The 19,214-nt window shown below is 41.7% G+C and overlaps 5 protein-coding genes across 9 annotated transcripts; 2 read left to right on the top strand and 3 right to left on the bottom strand.

Annotated features, from left to right (window-relative positions):
* Positions 1 to 141: 141 nt before the first annotated feature.
* On the top strand, positions 142 to 3,809 carry LOC132260031 (transcription elongation factor SPT5). 2 transcript variants are annotated; one of them, XM_059757936.1, is made up of 4 exons: positions 142 to 243; positions 391 to 491; positions 555 to 2,249; positions 2,317 to 3,809. In XM_059757936.1, exons 2-4 carry the CDS (start codon positions 406 to 408, stop codon positions 3,791 to 3,793), a joined length of 3,258 nt encoding a protein of 1,085 aa, XP_059613919.1. In that variant the 5' UTR covers positions 142 to 243; positions 391 to 405; the 3' UTR covers positions 3,794 to 3,809. The 2 variants fall into 2 exon arrangements, with proteins under 2 accessions (XP_059613919.1, XP_059613927.1); XM_059757944.1 differs by having other exon boundaries at positions 337 to 491.
* Positions 3,810 to 3,893: 84 nt separating this feature from the next.
* LOC132260047 (probable nucleoporin Nup54) lies at positions 3,894 to 6,581 on the bottom strand. The gene is made up of 3 exons (XM_059757955.1): positions 6,488 to 6,581; positions 5,174 to 5,664; positions 3,894 to 5,107 (listed from the first exon to the last, which is right to left on the bottom strand). Exons 1-3 carry the CDS (start codon positions 6,537 to 6,539, stop codon positions 3,974 to 3,976), a joined length of 1,677 nt encoding a protein of 558 aa, XP_059613938.1. The 5' UTR covers positions 6,540 to 6,581; the 3' UTR covers positions 3,894 to 3,973.
* On the top strand, positions 5,693 to 6,610 carry LOC132260057 (uncharacterized). 3 transcript variants are annotated; one of them, XR_009468337.1, is made up of 4 exons: positions 5,723 to 5,969; positions 6,051 to 6,249; positions 6,314 to 6,410; positions 6,494 to 6,610. XR_009468337.1 is itself a non-coding variant. In XM_059757968.1 (3 exons), exons 1-3 carry the CDS (start codon positions 5,826 to 5,828, stop codon positions 6,405 to 6,407), a joined length of 453 nt encoding a protein of 150 aa, XP_059613951.1. In that variant the 5' UTR covers positions 5,693 to 5,825; the 3' UTR covers positions 6,408 to 6,452. The 3 variants fall into 3 exon arrangements, 1 of the variants encoding a protein (XP_059613951.1); XM_059757968.1 differs by lacking the exon at positions 6,494 to 6,610 and having other exon boundaries at positions 5,693 to 5,909; positions 5,975 to 6,249; positions 6,314 to 6,452; XR_009468336.1 differs by having other exon boundaries at positions 5,734 to 6,249.
* A 231-nt stretch (positions 6,611 to 6,841) lies between these two features.
* LOC132260015 (ATP-binding cassette sub-family C member 4-like) lies at positions 6,842 to 13,734 on the bottom strand. 2 transcript variants are annotated; one of them, XM_059757925.1, is made up of 7 exons: positions 13,448 to 13,734; positions 12,780 to 13,254; positions 11,157 to 11,327; positions 10,673 to 11,055; positions 7,754 to 10,613; positions 7,405 to 7,632; positions 6,842 to 7,342 (listed from the first exon to the last, which is right to left on the bottom strand). In XM_059757925.1, exons 2-7 carry the CDS (start codon positions 12,962 to 12,964, stop codon positions 7,078 to 7,080), a joined length of 4,092 nt encoding a protein of 1,363 aa, XP_059613908.1. In that variant the 5' UTR covers positions 12,965 to 13,254; positions 13,448 to 13,734; the 3' UTR covers positions 6,842 to 7,077. The 2 variants fall into 2 exon arrangements, with proteins under 2 accessions (XP_059613908.1, XP_059613900.1); XM_059757917.1 differs by having other exon boundaries at positions 12,780 to 13,734.
* An 832-nt stretch (positions 13,735 to 14,566) lies between these two features.
* LOC132256469 (probable multidrug resistance-associated protein lethal(2)03659) lies at positions 14,567 to 19,134 on the bottom strand. The gene is made up of 7 exons (XM_059752904.1): positions 18,582 to 19,134; positions 17,606 to 18,503; positions 16,746 to 17,541; positions 15,863 to 16,683; positions 15,322 to 15,799; positions 15,042 to 15,254; positions 14,567 to 14,979 (listed from the first exon to the last, which is right to left on the bottom strand). The coding sequence occupies exons 1-7, from the start codon at positions 19,095 to 19,097 to the stop codon at positions 14,703 to 14,705; spliced, it is 3,999 nt and encodes a 1,332-aa protein (XP_059608887.1). The 5' UTR covers positions 19,098 to 19,134; the 3' UTR covers positions 14,567 to 14,702.
* Between the last annotated feature and the right edge of the window lie 80 nt (positions 19,135 to 19,214).

Genomic DNA, 19,214 nt, shown 5'->3' with positions numbered 1-19,214 from the left:
ACGAAATTTCCGAAAAATTTCTGAAAGTGAACCAAAACAAGCTGAAGTTCGTCATTAATGGCTGCCAACATGATTCGGTCGATTCGGACGATTTGGGTCAATTCGGCGCGGCATAGTCTTTTTCGGAAGTGGTGAAATTTGTTGTCAAGTGGTGTGAACATTGGAAGTGGTCTCGATTTTTCCTATTTATTGGCTCAATTTCATCAGGGAACATTCAATCGATAACTGAAAAGGGTGAAAGAGGTAATGTGGCAGAGATTAAGATAGAAATCTTTTAGGAAATTGTGTGATATTGGTGTGAAAAGTGAATTTGAAAATTTCTTTGATACGCGTCAGTTGTTGACAGCTGCCATTATCAAATATTACCTTACGGAGGCTCTTTTCGTGCAGAAACTTGCTTGAGGAATGTCTGACTCGGAAGCTAGCAACATGTCTGATAGTGGGTCGGATGTGGACAGCGCAGCATCCAATCGGTCTCGGCAGTCTAATCGGTAAGTCTATAAACTAAATGTGTGCGTGGCGAAAGTGTACTGAAGAAATGCTATTGATTTCAGGTCACGCTCTGGCTCTCGTTCAATCTCCCGGTCTAAAAGTCGCTCCCGGTCTCACTCAATGTCGCGATCTGCTTCGCGCTCTCGATCACGATCAGCTTCTGCCTCGGATGGAGATGTGCGTCAAAAGAAGAAGAAGCGAGGAAGAAATCGCCACGACGATGAGGAAGTAGAAGATGAACAAGAACCTGAGGGCGAGGATTTGGACTCTGAGTATGATGATGAGGAAGAGGAGGACGATGAAACGCGGCACCGGAAGAAAAGAAAGAAGGAGCGCTTCGGAGGCTTTATCATTGATGAGGCGGAAGTGGATGATGAGGTGGATGAGGATGATGAGTGGGAAGAAGGCGCTCATGAGATAGGCATTGTGGGCAATGAGATTGATGAAGTTGGTCTTACGGCAAGAGATATTGAGATCAGACGGCGTGGCACAAATCTATGGGACTCACAGAAGGAGGACGAAATTGAGGAGTATTTGAGGAAGAAGTACGCTGATGAGCCCGCCATGAGAAAACACTTTGGTGATGGTGGCGAAGAGATGTCTGATGAGATTACCCAGCAAACCCTCTTGCCTGGCATTAAGGATCCAAATTTATGGATGGTGAAGTGTCGCATTGGCGAAGAGAAGGCCACGGTGTTGTTGCTGATGAGAAAGTTCCTCACGTACCAGAATACTGATGATCCTATACAGATCAAGTCTGTAGTGGCCCCAGAGGGTGTCAAGGGGTACATTTACATTGAGGCCTTTAAGCAAACACACGTAAAGGCAGCTATCTCAAATGTGGGCAATCTGCGGATGGGTCAGTGGAAGCAGGAGATGGTGCCGATCAAAGAGATGACGGATGTGCTGAAGGTTGTAAAAGAACAAGTGGGTCTGAAGCAGAATCAGTGGGTGCGACTAAAGCGAGGTCTCTACAAGGATGATATTGCCCAAGTTGATTATTATGATTTGGCCCAGAATCTTGTTCATCTAAGACTCTTGCCAAGGATTGACTACACAAGAATGCGTGGAGCCCTTAGAACAACCCAAACAGAAGCAGATGACGCAAAGCGCAAAAAGAAGCGTCGTCCAATGGCAAAACCCTTTGACCCAGAAGCCATCAGAGCGATTGGTGGAGAAGTGACTTCAGATGGAGATTTTCTAATCTTCGAAGGTAATCGTTACACACGCAAGGGATTCATGTATAAGAGCTTCACCATGTCTGCCGTGCTGGTGGAAGGTGTTAAGCCCACATTGGCGGAACTGGAGCGCTTCGAGGAGTCGCCTGAGGAGATCAACATTGAGCTAGCCGTATCATCTAAAAGTGATCCTACGAGCGCTCACAGCTTCTCAATGGGTGACAATGTTGAGGTGTGCGTTGGTGATTTGGAGAATCTTCAGGCCAAAATTATAGCCATTGATGGAGCCATGATTACGGTGATGCCCAAGCATGAGGACCTCAAGGATCCTCTCATCTTTAAGGCCAACGAGTTGAGGAAGTACTTCAAGACGGGAGATCACGCCAAGGTATTGGCAGGACGATATGAGGGAGAAACTGGATTGATTGTGCGTGTTGAACCATCTAGAGTTGTTCTTGTATCTGATCTCACGATGCATGAACTGGAAGTATTGCCCAGAGATTTGCAACTTTGCAGCGATATGGCTACTGGAGTGGATTCTCTTGGACAGTTTCAGTGGGGTGATCTCGTTCAGCTCGAGTGAGTAGTTTTGGGATTGAACCAAACAGTGATTTATGAATATTAATTATTGCTTTTTTGTTTGCAGTGCTCAAACTGTGGGCGTGATCGTGCGTCTCGAGCGTGAGAATTTTCACGTGCTTGGCATGCACGGGAAGGTGATTGAGGCCAAACCGCAAGCGCTGCAGAAACGTCGTGAGAATCGCAACACAATGGCTCTGGACTCTGAGCAGCAGCATATTCATCGGAAGGACATTGTGAAGGTGATGGAGGGTCCACATGCTGGGCGTGATGGAGAGATTAAGCACTTGTATAGGAATCTTGCCTTCCTTCACTCACGCATGTACACAGAGAATGGTGGCATATTCGTGTGCAAGACGCGTCATTTGCAGTTGGCGGGTGGTAATAAGAATCACACGAATGGATTGGGAACCATGGGCATGATGGGCTTCATGTCGCCACGGATTCAATCACCAATGCATCCGTCTGGAGGACGCGGGGGCGGACGTGGTGGTGGCAGAGGAGGACGTGGTGGAGGAAGAATTACTCGCGATCGTGAAATCTTGGGGAAAAGTATCAAGATCACAGGAGGCCCATATAAAGGTTCTGTGGGCATTATCAAGGATGCCACGGAATCTACAGCTCGTGTGGAGCTTCATTCCTCTTGTCAGACGATCTCTGTAGATCGTAATCATATTGCTGTTGTTGGGGCACCGGCTGCTGCATCGCCAGCCTTCACTCGTACTCCTGGACGAACACCTGGCTATGGCTCTCAGACGCCTATCTACAGTGGCTCCAAGACACCTCTGCATGGCTCGCAGACACCACAATATGACATTGGCAGCCGCACGCCGTATGGTTCTCAAACGCCGTCACATGATGGAAGTGCTACGCCGAAGCACGGTGCTTGGGATCCCACTGTCACTAACACTCCAGCACGTAGTAATGACTTTGACTACAGCATTGAGGAGGCAAGCCCGAGTCCGGGCTATAATCCAAGCACTCCTGGCTTCCAGATGAATACACCGTTTGCCCCACACACGCCCGGCAATATGTATGGCTCGGACAATAGCTACAGTCCGTACCAGCCAAGCTCAAGTCCGAGCCCGAGCACTTATCAAGTGGGATACATGGCGACTCCGTCGCCCTCTGCATATTCTCCAGTGACTCCAGGTGGAGCACCACAGTCACCATATAATCCACAAACCCCGGGCGCCAGTTTAGATTCTCATCTGGGTGACTGGTGCAGCACGGACATTGAGGTGAAGATCCGAACACATGACGATGTCCTCCTTGTGGGGCAGACTGGAATCGTACGCACGGTGAATAATGGGGTATGCTCTGTGTTCCTGCCGGAGGAGGACAGGAATGTAAGCGTGGTGAGTGGACATTTGGAGCCAGTGGCGCCAGGCAAGGGAGATCACTTCAAGGTGATTCAGGGTGAGAATCGCGATGCCATTGGAAAACTTATTGAATTTGGAGCTGACAGCCTGGTGATTCTCGAAGGAAAGTCCAACAAGCCGATTTATATGCAAAGCCAGCATCTCTGCAAGATGGCCAAGTAAACATTAGGATGGGATAGAGTAGCACTTAGCCATTTCATTATAACCTATACAAAAACTATTGCAACATAATAAATGTTGAAAAATCATGCTAACTTTTGGGATGTTACTCAAGGCATCTACATATGTATTAATTTCACAATATAATGTTTTATTAATTTTCATTGAAGCAATAAGTGGAATTTATCCTCTCATCATATGACTGGCATCGTCTGATATGATTTTAAGTGCCCTGATGTCCTTGTTCATGGTCTCAATGAGGAGTGCCATGGCTTTCTGCTGCATTGCGAGGAACGTCTGCATCTCATCGGTGGAGTCCTTATCTAACTTATATTCATTACTGCCACCCGAGTGACTCCATTGATCACGCTGCATCCGCATCTGAGACAATAACTCACTGAGACGGCCTTTGAACTGCGTTGGCGCCGATACTAGAGCTTGCATATTCTCCAACTTGCTTCGCAGAATCTCCTCCTCAGGTGACATGGCTACACCCATCTTTCGTGTGATCTCCTGTTTTACAATGATCTTGAGGATGCGATGGCTCAGTTCGGCAAACTTACGACGATACTCCATAATCTTGGCCGTGGAGCTCGTGTGGCGTTGCTTGAGATTCTCCAGATCTCTCGTGACTTTGGCCAAGTATTGATTATGCATGTCAGTCTCAACTTCTTGACACTTTGTGCGCCACTTTAGTTCTTGAAAACCAATCACCGGCACGGGAATAAGTCTCGTGGGATCTGGATTGTCTTGAATGGCCTGTCGCCACATGCGCGGATCGATTCCTCGTGGTGGATTCATCAGATATTCCTTCAACTGATCCTCATCAGGCTGCACTTGCGCCACAATTTGCTCTATGGCAAAGTTGTTGAGTTGACCCTTTGTCATTGGTTGATTTAGATAATTTGCAAGATTTGTGGCAGACACTCTCTTCACCTCGTTTGTGTTGGGTGACTTTTCCTCCACGTAGATCGTAACCTGGCTCTTCTCATCACTCAATCCCCGCACATTGTCAATATTTATGGACACATTAGGATTCCCACCCAGCATTTGGTTCAATGTAGGCACGAGTTGGAGCTGGAGATCTTTGATTTGTGCCAGAGATTTGTTGAACACTAATCCAACCATTCCCATCTTGTTGTCTTTTCCAGGAATTTCATTATAGCTCATAGCCTTAAAGCGGCACAGGGGATTCTGCGGTGTTATTTCCACGGGAGGTGCCATTTGAGTGTAGTACGCTTTCCCGGTGCCCCACATAGCTTGCAAGTAATTCCATCGTGCAATTGTCGTATCCCGTTCGTCTCCGAAGAAGGATACCTGAAAAAAATTGTGAAATTATGCAACTATTCACGTTTCCCAAAGCACCATAGCCAACGCTATTACCTTGAAAATACATTGAGTAAAAGCTTCATCTGGTGTCAGTTGAGTTTGCTGTTGTTGTTGAGGGGCCCCAAAGCCTCCTGAGAATCCTCCAAACGCCGGAGCGGTGGATGTTATAGGTTTTTGCTGGCCAAAGCCACCAAAGCCCGTACCAAAGCTTCCAAATCCCGACTGAGTTGTTTGACCAAAGCCTGAGAACGATGGAGCGGGTGTTGTTGTGGCTGAGGAACCGAAACCTCCAAAGCCAGTTGATCCAAATCCCCCGAAAGCTGGAGCTGCGCTCGTGGTGGTGGTAGTTCCGAAGCCACCAAACGATGGGGCTGACGTTGTCGTTGTTCCAAAGCCTCCAAATCCTCCCAAAGTTGGAGCAGATGTGGTAGGAGCGCCGAAATTGAACGAGGGAGCACTTGATGGAGCCCCAAAAGCTGGAGTTTGGCCGAAGGGTTGTTGAGTTGAGGTTGGTGCGCCAAAAGAAAAACTGCCAAATCCAGTAGCTGAATCGATGAGAAGAAAAACAAAGCATGAGTAGTTGGGGCTAGTGTTATGCAGAAGAGTTTACATGATAGACATGAAGTGCGAACTCTTGGTCACTCACTGAGTTCTAATCCAATTTATTCAGTCAATATAGGCGTTCAGCGTAAGAGAAAGAGAGCCAATGATTGAATCAGTGTCTGTGGTAATTGTTGGTGAGATAGGAGGCATTTTATGTGAAGGAGTGCAAAAGAAGAGCGATCAGGAAGTGGGAAGATAAGTATGAACGCCACGGAAGGCAGTTCACTAGATCAATTCATACGACTAGGTCAGAAGAGAAATCGAGTTCCGCACCTCTTCTTCTCATACATGAAAAATCAAACGACCACGACACCCTTTCCGGGTACAGTGGATGGTAATTCTAGTGAGATTCTGGGCATCCAGAGTGACGTATCTGATATTCTGGAAGCGACCCAAGAAACGACAAAGGCTATTTTGATCCTGGGCAAAGATAAAGTCACCAGATTCTACATTTGTATCTCAATTGCTCTTGGCATCTCTGTCCTTATTGCAATTATTGGAATCACGGGGTTCTTTTTCTTCAAAAGGTAAGCTCTCGTCCGGAAGCTTTTCAGCAAACATCAACGAGTTCTTATTTCACCCCCTTTGCAGACGGAGTATTCGGGAGATGGAGCTCCAAACAAGAAACGACTGGAGGAGAAAGTCCAGAGATCAGAGTACGGAAACTAGTCCTCTAGCACACTGATTAGTAAGACTCTTGCTGTTTTTAGAGCAAATACAGAAGACAAAACACAGTGAACATAACCTTATTCAAATAATTCTTACGCTTAGCCGGTGTGCTGGTGCCCAGAGCACTAGTATTCCCGAAAAAAGACATGATCCCTGAAGAATACTATCACGTGAAATTTCACAGCGGCTCGAACTTCCTCGATTCTTCCAAAAAATGGGAGAAATAAGCGTATAGCACTTGACAACGAGCGCCTTTGGAACCGCAGGCCGGTGTAAATTGCACGATTTCGTCTAGGCTGCGGCGATGGCTGCGTAAATATTTTTTTCAAATATGCAACAGACATGAAACAGATTGGAAATTGAAAATAAAGAAAAACCATAGAAAATATTTATGTATATATTATTATGTATATGTCTTTTTTTTATCAGAAGCACTAGTGTTCAACGGTATTAAGAAATAGATTTACTTGAGATTTATTTCAGGTAAGGAGGTACAACAAATCCAAACGTGTATATATTTCCCCTTTATCAAAATGCTCTCATCTGAAAATATAGCATTGAATCTAAATTTCCCTGTTGTTGGTGTCGTGGCAAGTCAGACACCTTAAAATCCCATGAATACTTGAGGTGCTTTAGATATTTAAGGCACAATTATTATATTATATCTCCCTAGAAATATTACAAAGTCATTTAGAATTCGATTCAAATGTGTCTCTAGCTATTCTCATGAGTCGTTCAGATTCTTGAGGTCCTGTAGCATTGACCATTTCGCGGAAGAGACCGTTGGTGTTCTGAAGTAGAATATGTGGCGCATCAAATTCGCCTACAAGTCCATCATTCATGACCAGAACGCGGTCGGAGTCCATAATTGTGTGAAGGCGATGAGCCACCGTCAAAACTGTACAGTCGGCGAAGCGGCTTCTGATTGTCTGCTGAATGAGGGCATCGGTGCTGGAAGAGAAATTCACTTTAGGGCTCATACTTTCAGAAATGCTAAGTCAAACTGGTTTTACTTGGGATCCACGTTTGCTGTCGCTTCATCGAGAACTAGAATCTTATTGTTGCGCAGAATAGCTCTGGCCAGGCAAATTAGCTGTCGCTGCCCAACGCTGTAGTTACTTCCACCAGCGAGAACTTCAGCTTGCAATGCCAAAGGGCCACTTGCAATATCTTTTAGCTCCACTTCCTCAAGGGCTTGCCATAATAAGGCATCTTTGTATTCCTCGAACGGATCCAAATTCCTGAAGTGATAATTTTTTATTTTCAATTTGAAACCATTCAGCTCACGATTTATAATTTTTGCACACTTAAAATGTATTAACAGATAAGAAAAATTTCTCCTCTAATTTATACATGACTTACCTTCTGAGGGTACCCGAGAAAAGAACAGGATCTTGTGGAATTATTGAGACTTTGGAACGCAGCTGCTGTAGTGTAATTTGGTCTGTTTTTACTCCATCAATCTCAATATCTCCTTCGACCTCTGCAAGGCGGAAAAGAGTTCCTATAAGCGAGGACTTCCCAGCCCCGGTTCTTCCCACGATTCCAATTTTCTCTTTGGCCCTGATGAACAAATTTACGCCTTTTAATACTGGATCGGCCTCTTTGAAGTATCTGTAAACGACACTCGTCATCTGCAATTTGCCATTCTCTGGCCAGTCTTTTGGCAAGTCTTGGGGCTTTTCAGGTTGCTTCTCCGGCACTAAGTCTCGATACTCCATCACCCTCTCTACGGACATGAGTTGATTAGCTACTTCGGCACTCTGTCGGATTCCCCACTGTAGGAATCCTGTGAGGGCCATTGCCTGTGTGATAGCCAAACCCACTTGGTCGCCCATTGTGTCGTTTTCTATAAGTAGAAAACTGAACGTAACGAAGAAAATAAATATGACACATAGAAGATCCATCACGTAGCCGAAGGCTCCACTTGATGAGATGAACATGTACCAAGATGCTGTGTGCGTATCCTGAAGAGCGTCAAACTCCTTCACGAGAACCTCTTGCGCTCCAAAGGCACGAATTGTAGGTAATCCCATGAGGGATGCTCCCAGATGGGTGAACACTGGAGATCTCGTGATGCCATCCATACGCTTAATGTTCTTTGAGGTTTTCAAGTAGATTTTCCTTATGAATAAGAAAACCGCAGTGAGACCAGCGATGGGAACAAGAAAGAGTGGATTAACTGTTGTAGCTACTATTATAGCTCCAAACATGCTCAGATTAATCTGGGTAGCGTCCAGAATCGCCTTTGGCAGTTGTTCATCTGTTGATCCGAGATCCTTTGAGAAGCGATTTAGAATTCTGCCAGATGGGTTGGTGTCGAAGAATCGCATTGTGGTTGAAATTATGCCATTAAACATTCCATCGTGAAGCTTTTGTGATGCTTTTATGCACATCGTATAGAAGCCCAGAGATCTTATCAGACCGAAGACAAATAGTGACATTACTAGTCCTCCTGCTATGTAGATACAAATTTCTGTATCCAAGAGGTTTGGAATGTCATCGGATTCGACAACTTTGATAGAGTTATTAGCTATCATAAAGTCGGCTTCAAGAGTTGGATTGTACATATCTCGAAGTTCTTCTTGTGATGTCCAGAAGGCGATGAAGTAATCAAAGGCACTAGCCATGAATTGGGTAATGATAAAGAGGATCAGCATGACAGACAAAATACACCAGTTTCCACCAGCTTTAAGGTAGTTGTAGAAGATTGATCCCTTAACCTTACCCTTGGAAGTTGCCTCCATAGACACCATCGCAGGTTCTTTTTCTCCGTCCTTATTTCCTTCCACCATTTCCATGGATTCATCATCGGAACTCAAGGAGTTCCTGGATGACATTGATCTTGAGGATGACACTGATTGCTGTCTTCTGAACTTTGGTCCTCCCTCAGATTGTTCTTCTTCGAGACCATCCTCGGCATTTAGGAGTTTGGCAAAATCAATTCCGCTTCGAAAGACTTCTAACGGTGGTCCTTGTACCTCGATCTGGCCATCTTTCAGAACGACCAGCCAGTCGGCATCCTTGAGAAAGTGCACCTGATGGGTGACTAGAATGCGGGTGATCTTTCTCGATCCTAGGCGGCCTCGCGGTCCGATCACCTGGTCAAATAAGTGGCGACCTACATGAGCATCCACAGCACTCAGGGGATCATCAAATAGGTAAATGTCGGCTCGGCGGTAAACTGCTCTCGCCAGACTCACTCTTGCTTTTTGGCCACCTGATAGAGAGGCTCCACGTTCCCCAATAACAGTTTGATCACCAGCTGGAAATTGCTCAAGATCATGGTTGAGTGCACATGCCTTAATCACAGCCTCGTAACGATCTTTGTCCATTTCTTCACCGAAGAGAATGTTTTGCCTGATAGAGGCGGCAAATACCCAAGGCTCTTGGCAGGCATAAGACAATTTTCCATGGCATTGAACCGATCCACTTTCCAGTGGTAATTCTTTAAGAATTGCTTGTAATAGCGAGGACTTTCCAGCTCCGACTGGACCTACAATCCCAATTAAATTCCCCTTCTTACACTCCAGACAAATGTTATCAAGGGTTGGAGCTTGCCAATCCACGCTACCGTCAATGGATTTCTCTGGAACAGGTTTTTCCTCCTTATGTGATTTTTTCTTCTGTTTGCCAGGCTTTTCTGGCATTTTCCATTTGGCCGTGGCATTTTTCACAGAAACCAGATATTCCCTGGATGGATCGTCGTAGCTGTTGAGAGTCTTAGCAAAATCAAGGGGTGCGCCATTCTTCGAGTCTTTTACAATTCTCGATCGGCAAGTATAGTCATCGCGCTCCTCGTACATGAGAAACATTCGCAAGCGTCTCAGTGCCACAAGTACTTCAGCGATTTCCGCTACACCACGCACAAACATTTGTGACATTGTATAGGCTAAAATATTGAAGTATGCCGAGATGACGAACACTCGGGCAGCCGTAATGTCGTTGTCCATTAGGACCATTGTTAACATGGTGCAGAAGAGTGCCATGCGTGTTGTGAAGAGCAAAAAAGTCATATAAATAGCTCTCACGAAGGCACTATTTCGGATGATCTTTAATTCCAGTTTTCGTGTGGCGGAGATTAGCTTAGCAAAGGGTTTCTCCCATGCATACATCTTGATAACCTGAACACCTGAGATAATTTCATCCATGAAACGCACTCTCTCATCAGTTTTAAGAGCAGCCTGAAGACGGAACTTTGATGACAGCTTTCCGGTGTAGGCTGTTGGTGAAGAAAAGTATGAGTGAATATTATATGATTGTGAAAAATTCTAATCTTACATTGTAAAGGCACGACAGTGAAGACCACAATTATTCCTACGATTCCCGCCCAGCCGACTTCAATCCATAGCAAATATCCTACGACGATGGCCATAAGTGGAGAAGCCCACATCATGTGAATAAAAACGGATACCAGATCGAAGCGATTCACGTCGTTGGATAGCAGATTCACCACCTTCCCTGGTGCTGTATCTCCCAGCGCGGTCCGGGAGAGCTTTAATGCTTTGCGGTAAATAATACTACACATGGCAACTCTCACTCTCATTCCATAGTAAAAGGCGTCAAATATGTACTGATTCACGGTAATTGTGTAGAACAGACTTAGTCCTACGATACCTCCAGCACACAGAAGAGCTTCCTTGTGCGACATATCGTTATCGGGCCTGAAAAAGATCAAGTAAATCATCATTCAAAGATCATGTGAAAATGTGTTATCTCAGTACAATAACTTTTTGTAACTACTTATTAGTTCAATGCTCTCTACCTGAAGTACATGAGTAAACGCCCCAGTAGAATCGGTTGTCCAAGTCGTACTGCAGTTTCATTCACAATTACGAGAAGTGCCATTAAACTGTACTCTCTCCAGAAAGTCAATGCCACAGCTTTTATGAGAGATGGATTGCCATTTGATTTTTTCACTTGTTCGTTCCATTTTCTGAGAATGAATAGAAGAAATATTTACAATTCACACTGTGTGCTCATTTTCATAATCTTTTTGCTTTATTTTAATTTTCATTTCATGGGTGTGTTGCATTTCAGTGTCTCCGCATGTCTCTAGGAAATAATACAGTCAAATACCTACAGTCTGATGACTTGTAGATGTGGAGACTATAATTTTCATTTTATTCCATCATTTTCTTAATACAACAAACGGGAATGTTAAGAACTCTCTAAAGTCCACAAAAGTGTATAATCTCGTATTCTGATTATAGTACATTATGTACATTGTTAATTCGATTCAAGCAAAATCTTGGGAGAAATAAGAGACAAACTTATATTTAAATTACAATGCTTTGTATTTTAATGCCTTCTCTGATTTAACATAGTTAACTAATAAAATATTACTATTGTAAGGTTTTTCTGTTCGTTCTTTTTTTCAGTGGAAAGAACCTCAAAAGAAACAATAATTTTCCAAGAAAAAAATATAGATAGTTGATGAGAAATTAAGGAAATCGAGAATGGATTAAATGAGCTGTTCTTAAACACTAAATAATGCTGAATAATGCTAATTATTAATGATTGGATTGCTATCTGCCGCTAAAATCTTTCAATGTCACATAGAACATACAATTTGGTAAACGTAATATTTTTATCGTAAACTCAATTCCAAAATCAAAATAGGGCACATTGCCATTGAAAAAAGCTCTTTAAGACAAAATCTAATCAAGGCTCCAGATGACCATGTTACACATTTTTAAGACAATATAATCTCGATTCACATTCATGTGACACTGGCTGCGAGTTCAGCAATTTTGCATGTATGAATGGTTTTATCTTAATTATCTGAATAAGTATGCATGCATACATATGTATAAGGAAATATACTTTTTAATACTATTAAAGCAAAGTAAAATTCATCAGACTTGTAAAAAATGGAAACGCAATGGTTGAAGAAGTTATTGTTGTGTCTACAGATGCAATAGAAGCCAGATCCAGATAAATTTGAGTCAGAATGTGTGTAGCGATCAGTAAAAATAGATTTATTTAGTTTCCAATTTCAACATACATCGCAAATCATGCAGAATGAGGAGAAGGTTGAAATTCGCGGAGTTTATTCTATCTGTATGTATATCTTAAATAGTGTTTTTGTTTACAGTAATTACTTTGAGCATGAGTATCAACCATTACATACACGATTACTAGATATCAGAAAGTCACTTTTCTTTCATAAATTAATTAACAAGGTGATAAGGTATCGCCTTTTCAGCTGATTGTCTCTGTACTACGTTGTTAAGGCTTTTGTCTCCACAATTCAAGAGCGATTCTTCATCCATATTATATGAGAGTTCATCAAATAGAATGGAATTGAAATAGCAAATCATCGTAATTTATGATAAGTATTTTAATCTACTTATTGAATTGTAAAAATTTCTAAGCAAACACTCACCTTTCCAAACGATCACCGAGAACCTCAGAATTGTCTTCGGTGAGAGGTCGGAATAAATCTTCTAGTTCAAGAACTTTTTGGTAGCCCTTCTTGAAGAGTTTAATAGTCCACCAGAAGGTAAGAACTGACACTATATTGGCTTTCTCTCTTGGATTTGGGAGTAGAGTTCTGTGAGCAGCTTCCATTTCGAGTGGGCTTCGAAGCACATAAGATCACAACCGATTTTTTACACTTTATACTCAATAGGTTGGCCCTTAACTATATGTATATCTATTTAAAAAACGCTTTAACACACTTGTCGAACTTTATGAGCTTTTTATGATCGGAAAGCTTCGTACATTTGTCCTATTTGGAACACACAAACAAATTCGTTTATGTAACGTTTGGATTTTTATATGTTTACACTGGTGACATTCATTTCTTGCACTATGATAATCTTGAGCACTCCGCGTTGACGCGCTGTATCTATTACTGGCTGATAAAAATGATTAACAAACAGTGACTTTATACATTACCAGAATACACAGTGCATTAAATTTTAGCTCAACTACATACACATATGTTAATTCATAAACGTGTAGCAGAATCACCTAATCATATAGTGTTTCCTCTCTTTTTCGAGCCGCTCTATAGATTTATGATAGAAACAGATACAGAAAAAAGCATACCAACTCAAGGTTACACAGTGGAGTCTTAAAAAAAATCACTACACTGTATCGCGGGATGCGTGAGATGGCAAATTTTCAGCGGTTGTATTTCACAATATCGGCAATTCACACTAGCTGTACGATAAGAGGAGAAAGAAATGTTTTATATTTAATAATTTACTGCCGCATACACTCACAAGAAATACACTCTCGAAAGGGAATGAATGCCGTGAAAGACTTTATTGCTATCGATCCCGAGTTTGGCTGCTATCCCAAACCAAATCCAATTGCCGACTGACGAAGAGTGTCGAGTTGAGTGTTCTCAACGCTGGCGCTAGCTCGAGAAACTGGGGAATTCGCTTTGATTGTATGCCGATGTGACTGTAGGGGGAATAATGGGAGTTCTGCGGTTACAATGCCACATAGAGCTCTTCAGAGGCCCACGCAACAATACACTGAAAACGTCGCTGTCACCTGTTGATAAGATAGTGCTAACGGAGAATGTGTGAAATTAGCATCTAAACGCCACTGTTCAGAATTCTGAACATGGTGTGCCTTATAGTGACGCACACCTCGCGCTCAACTCGCTCAATTGAAGTGCAAGAGAGATCATTGAATCGATTATGAAACAATCACACTTTGATGTGTATTTCTTTCAATTACAATCAATTGGTCATTGTCAGGGATATGAGCTTAATTATTTTGCATTTGATACTGAAATCGATGGAGGCCGACACATAACGACTGCCTACAAGCAATGAATTATAATTGTCTCCGACCGCACTTCAATTGACTAGCAAGGAACTGTAAAACAATTCAAGCGTATACCGCATATTGCTCGAAGATAAGATGGAAAAGACTAAATATTGCAACTGTTGAAGTCATATCATGAATGATCTGAATATTCTAAGGTCAAAATTATGTATGTTTTGTAAATATAAAAATTAAACTGATAACATTTATCGGATTAAAATAATATAAATGTGAAAAATCTCGTATCACGATTATCAACTCTTGGCCAAAAGCAATCTTATATAAAATAAATAGGCAAGTAAATACACAATTGTTTTTCATCAAATAAAGCAATAGCTGATGTCATATCATAATAATCATCATTCAAATAAGGAACACTCAAGAATTTCATGCTCTTATACTTTAATTAATCATAGAATACAATTATACGCATTTCGAGATGCTTTAAAAACATTAAGTGATCACACTGTTAATCATTTCACATCAATTTAGTACAGACAAGTAAAATAGAACAGTGATAGTTTTAGTTAATTATCAAATAAGGGTGTTTTTGGACTTTCGTAGTGGCGATTGCAATTAAGTCGTCCGGGGAAACTTTTTTGTAGGCATGAACCATCTTGCGAAAATGTCCATTATTCTTCTGTAGAAGAGTATAGGGCAGACCTTGTTCGATGATTTTTCCCTGCTTAAGGACAAAAACACTGTCGGAGTACATGATATGCTCGAGCTGGTCGGTGATGGTAAATATTGTGTTTTCATTCAGATATTCCTCGATAATTGTCTGAACTATTTCAATTGTCCTATTAAATATTAGAAAAAAGTGTGAGAATGTGCTGTAGAGATGGAGATTTAATTTACATACTCTGGGTCCATATTTGCCATTGCTTCATCCAGAATGATAATACGGTTATTACGAAGAATTGCCCTAGCGAAGGTGAGAAGATGACAAGTCTGAAGAGTCAAGTTATCCCCATCATCGTGTACTTCTTCATCAAGATCCAAGTCACCAAGATGAACTGCCTCGAGAGCATATCGTATATCACTGAGTTGGTATTCGTTAAAAGGATCCAAATTGCTGCAATGAAATAAGAATGATGAGTGAATTAAATTGAAACTAATTTTTATATCATTAAATTTCTCACCTCTTAATGGTGCCAGAAAAAATTGCGGGTGTTTTAGTAATGGTCATTATGTTTGAGCGGATGTCTTCCATGGAAATATTGCTAATATCTGTTCTATCGATCTCAACAGTTCCTTTTTGGAGTCCAATTCGATATATTGCATTCACGAAGGATGTCCTGCCCGAACCACTATCTCCCACGATTGCGATTTTTTCTCGAGCTCTAAAGTTGAATGTTACATCGTGGATTCCCAACAAATCGTGTTCGTAGACTACTGAGACATTTTTATAAACGATTCTTCCGTACTCCGGCCAATTTCGTCGGATCTTCTCAGGATTTTCTGGATCCATCTCTTGTTGCACGTTACAATATTTTAAGATCCGATCAACTGAAGTTAATTCACTGGCTGACGAGGCTGTTTGCTTAAGTGACCACCCCAGCATTCCCGTGAAGCCAATTAGTTGTACGAGAATGAAGGGCATAAGATGTTTTGGGATGTCTGAAAAGATATGAATTAATGTGTAAGCAAGGTTTCTTTGTTACAAATCCAGATTAAATGTACCTATGATTCCTGAGAAGAAACTTATAGTAATTGCGGCAACTCCACCCATGCAAAGTATTTCTAATATGACGGAATATGCAGATGTTGTTATGAGGAATGTTGAAATTGTGGAAGTATGTACATCCTGCAGGTTATAAAAATCTTCCAACACTTCGTTCTCAACTTGGAATGCTCTGACTATATGGGCAGCTTTCAGGCTACTATTCAAGTGTCTTGTTAGTCGGTTTTTTATTTTCACTTCAATTTGGCCTAGTCTCTTTGTAGTCCTTAACAGTCGATATTGCATTGCGAAGTACAAGATGAAGATTCCAACGATGGGACACGAGAAGTCATAACTTGCATATAATGTGCTCAGTATCCAGCCGCCAATCCATAAAAATAGATTTATAGTCTCCAGTAGAGACGTGGAAACAAAACTGTCTATAACTTTCATATCCTGATCAAAAAGTTTTAGGATCTTTTCTTTTCGGGTTCTGTAGAAGAATGACAAAGTGGCTGATGACATCTTATTGAGGAGCTTTTCATGTAAACTTTTGCTGGACTTAAAGCATATTTGTGAAAAGCACATATTGATCATGACGCACAAAATGAAGGCTACAGCGATGGCAATTGAATAGACAACAGCACATGGAGCTGTTTCCGGTAAATACAATAGGAATTTCACATGTTCTTTGATACTGCTTTGAGTTTGCTTAAAAATGTCGTAGAATCCGTGATAGTGGAAGGTAAACTTTTTGGATAAATTGAGCAAATCTCTATTGCAATATTTGTCTGTTGCACATATTATTTCCCTTTCCGTTATTGCGGTTTCCAAAGTCGCCCTTAAAAGAAGAGGAATAGTTAATAATTTAATGATTTAATGATTTTTACAAGAAATTCTTACCAGAATGACAACCAGAGATCCGAAAATACAATGATGGCGTACACGAGAAGGAAACCAACCATTACTAAAATGAGGTGATATGAATCAACTCCTTCATAAATATATCGAAAGAAGGAGTTGTATCTTCCTGATGAGTACTCCACATTGAAAAATCCATTTCCCTCTGTATCTTCGATGTCATCATTGTCCAACTCTTCATAATATTTCTTATCTTCCTCCTTAATTCCAGATATGTCTGCCAAAGTAAGTTTTTTGTATTCTCTTTCCAATTCTTCTCTACGTTTATCTTCATCAGCCGGAGTAAGATAGGACAATTCACTCAGAGTGATATCTGACGGCTGTCCAGTATTTTTAATTCCATTTTTATCCATGATAATCAAAAAATCTGCCTTATTGATGTACTCAAGTTCATTGGTGACGAGGATTCTCAAAGATTTCTTTAGCAGTCCATTAGAGCCCAGAACACGATCGAAAATGTACCGAGATGTTGGTGTATTAAGCCCCGTGAGATTGTCATCGAAGATGTACACATCACATTTCTTGTAGACTGCTCGGGCTATATTGATGATGAGCTGCTGTTGCAGGGACAGGATAGTTTCGTCTTCGCTTAATATTGTGAGATCTCCTCTCGGGAATTGATTTACGTGAGGGAGTAGAGCACATGCTTTCAAGACACTTTCATACCTTTTCATATTCAAAGCACTGCCAAAGAGAATGTTTTGCCTGACAGTGGATGAGAATATCCATGGATCTTGAGGAGCAAAACCAAATGGACCATTTGCTGCAACATGTCCTTCTGCAAAGAGAAGTGTAAAAGGTAAAATAAGGCACGTAATTCATAGTATAACTTCTATACTGACCAGTGATCCACATTTCCTGAAGAATGGTGTTAATCAGAGAAGTTTTTCCACACTCAGGGGGTCCAATAATGCAAACAAGTGCATCTTTCTTAAGTTTTACAGTCATTTTCTTGAGCTTGAAACCATCTTTGGGGAACATGTTCCAGGTGCTGGTCACATTCTTCAAGGCTACAGGAAACTTATCATCAAATTCTAAAGGAACGTCCTTTTTCTTTTTCTTTCCTCTATCCTGACGCAAATGTGACATTTCCTCCAGGTCCAGAAATTCCTCGACCTCCGTGAGATATTTTATCGTCTCGCAGAATTGCTTGATCGCTCTTGTAAAGATTTGAGTAACGGCGATCGTGAGGATGTCGAAGTAGTATAAATGTATGACGTATGACAAGGTATTGAAGTGATTATTCGTCAATATTACAGTAATAAGAGTGGCGAGCAAAGCGATTCTGGACGTAAAGATCATCAGCACCACATGAAAGGCATGCCCAAAAATGCCATAGCGAAGGACTCTCAGTTCCTGATTCCTCAATTTTGAGACAATCCCAATGAAATATTTGACCAAAGCGTGTTTTTTAACTATCTCAATATTGTCGATAATTTCCTTCATTTTGAAATATCGCAGCCTTGATTTCGCCTCTAGTCTTCCGAAGAAGTGAGTGTAGCACTTGCTGATGATTTCGTGAGATGGCACCAACATAATAATTATCACAAGTCCAGGAAGCACACATTTTCCAATTTGCACGTACATTACTGAACCAAGTCCAAGGAACAGCAAGGGAGACAACCATAAATAATGGAGATAGAATGACATCACATCCAAACGGCCGGGATCCATAGTGAGACTATATTGAATACATTTCACAGTACTTGATTTCAACGACGACATCGATAATCGGAGGGCCTTAAAATGTTCAATAAAGTAAAAAAAATTGGTCCCGTTTATTAATTCAATTGCTCTATTTGATGATGGAATACTCACTTTTTTGTAGACTAAACTTCCAAGAGCCGTTTGCATTTTCAGGCCCGTGAAGAAATTTGAGTAGGCGCTGTGATTGTTCACGATGATACTCGCGATTACTATGGCAAGAAATCCGAATGCACAATATCTAGCGTCTTGATCTTGATATTTAATCGATTCATCAAGAAAGTAAGAGAATGCCCGATAAAGATATACTGGTATGGCAAGACGGGCAATAAACATGGATAAGGTCATTAGACCAGCTGTTGCCCAGTAATCTTTGATGAATGTCCTTAACAAGGCCCTTGGGAGGCGAAAGTTGATACGTTCCCTGTTAACGTCATCCCATTTGGTTTCCAGCTCACTTCCAATCACTTCTGATCGATGTTGTTTACAGGGTCGCCACAAATCACGCACTTGTATAACTTTTCTAAATCCCTTCGCGATAATTGGGTAACTCCAATAGAAAGTGAGCAATGAGAAAAAATTTTCTCGAATGCCGGGATTCGGAAGCAATTGACGCCTCCTTGCCTCCATCGTGAACTTTGCACTGTAATCTTGCACAAACAACACCAAATTGAGAGGGAAAAGTGATGACCAGGCTTTTTATTGGATTCCCAGTGATAAGCCATGTCGATAGTCGAATGGGAGTGT

This window comes from Phlebotomus argentipes, unplaced genomic scaffold (genome assembly GCF_947086385.1).
Source record: "Phlebotomus argentipes unplaced genomic scaffold, Phlebotomus argentipes genome assembly contig_6, whole genome shotgun sequence".
Lineage (NCBI taxonomy): Eukaryota > Metazoa > Arthropoda > Insecta > Diptera > Psychodidae > Phlebotomus > Phlebotomus argentipes.
This window is presented reverse-complemented; position numbering and strand designations above follow the sequence as displayed.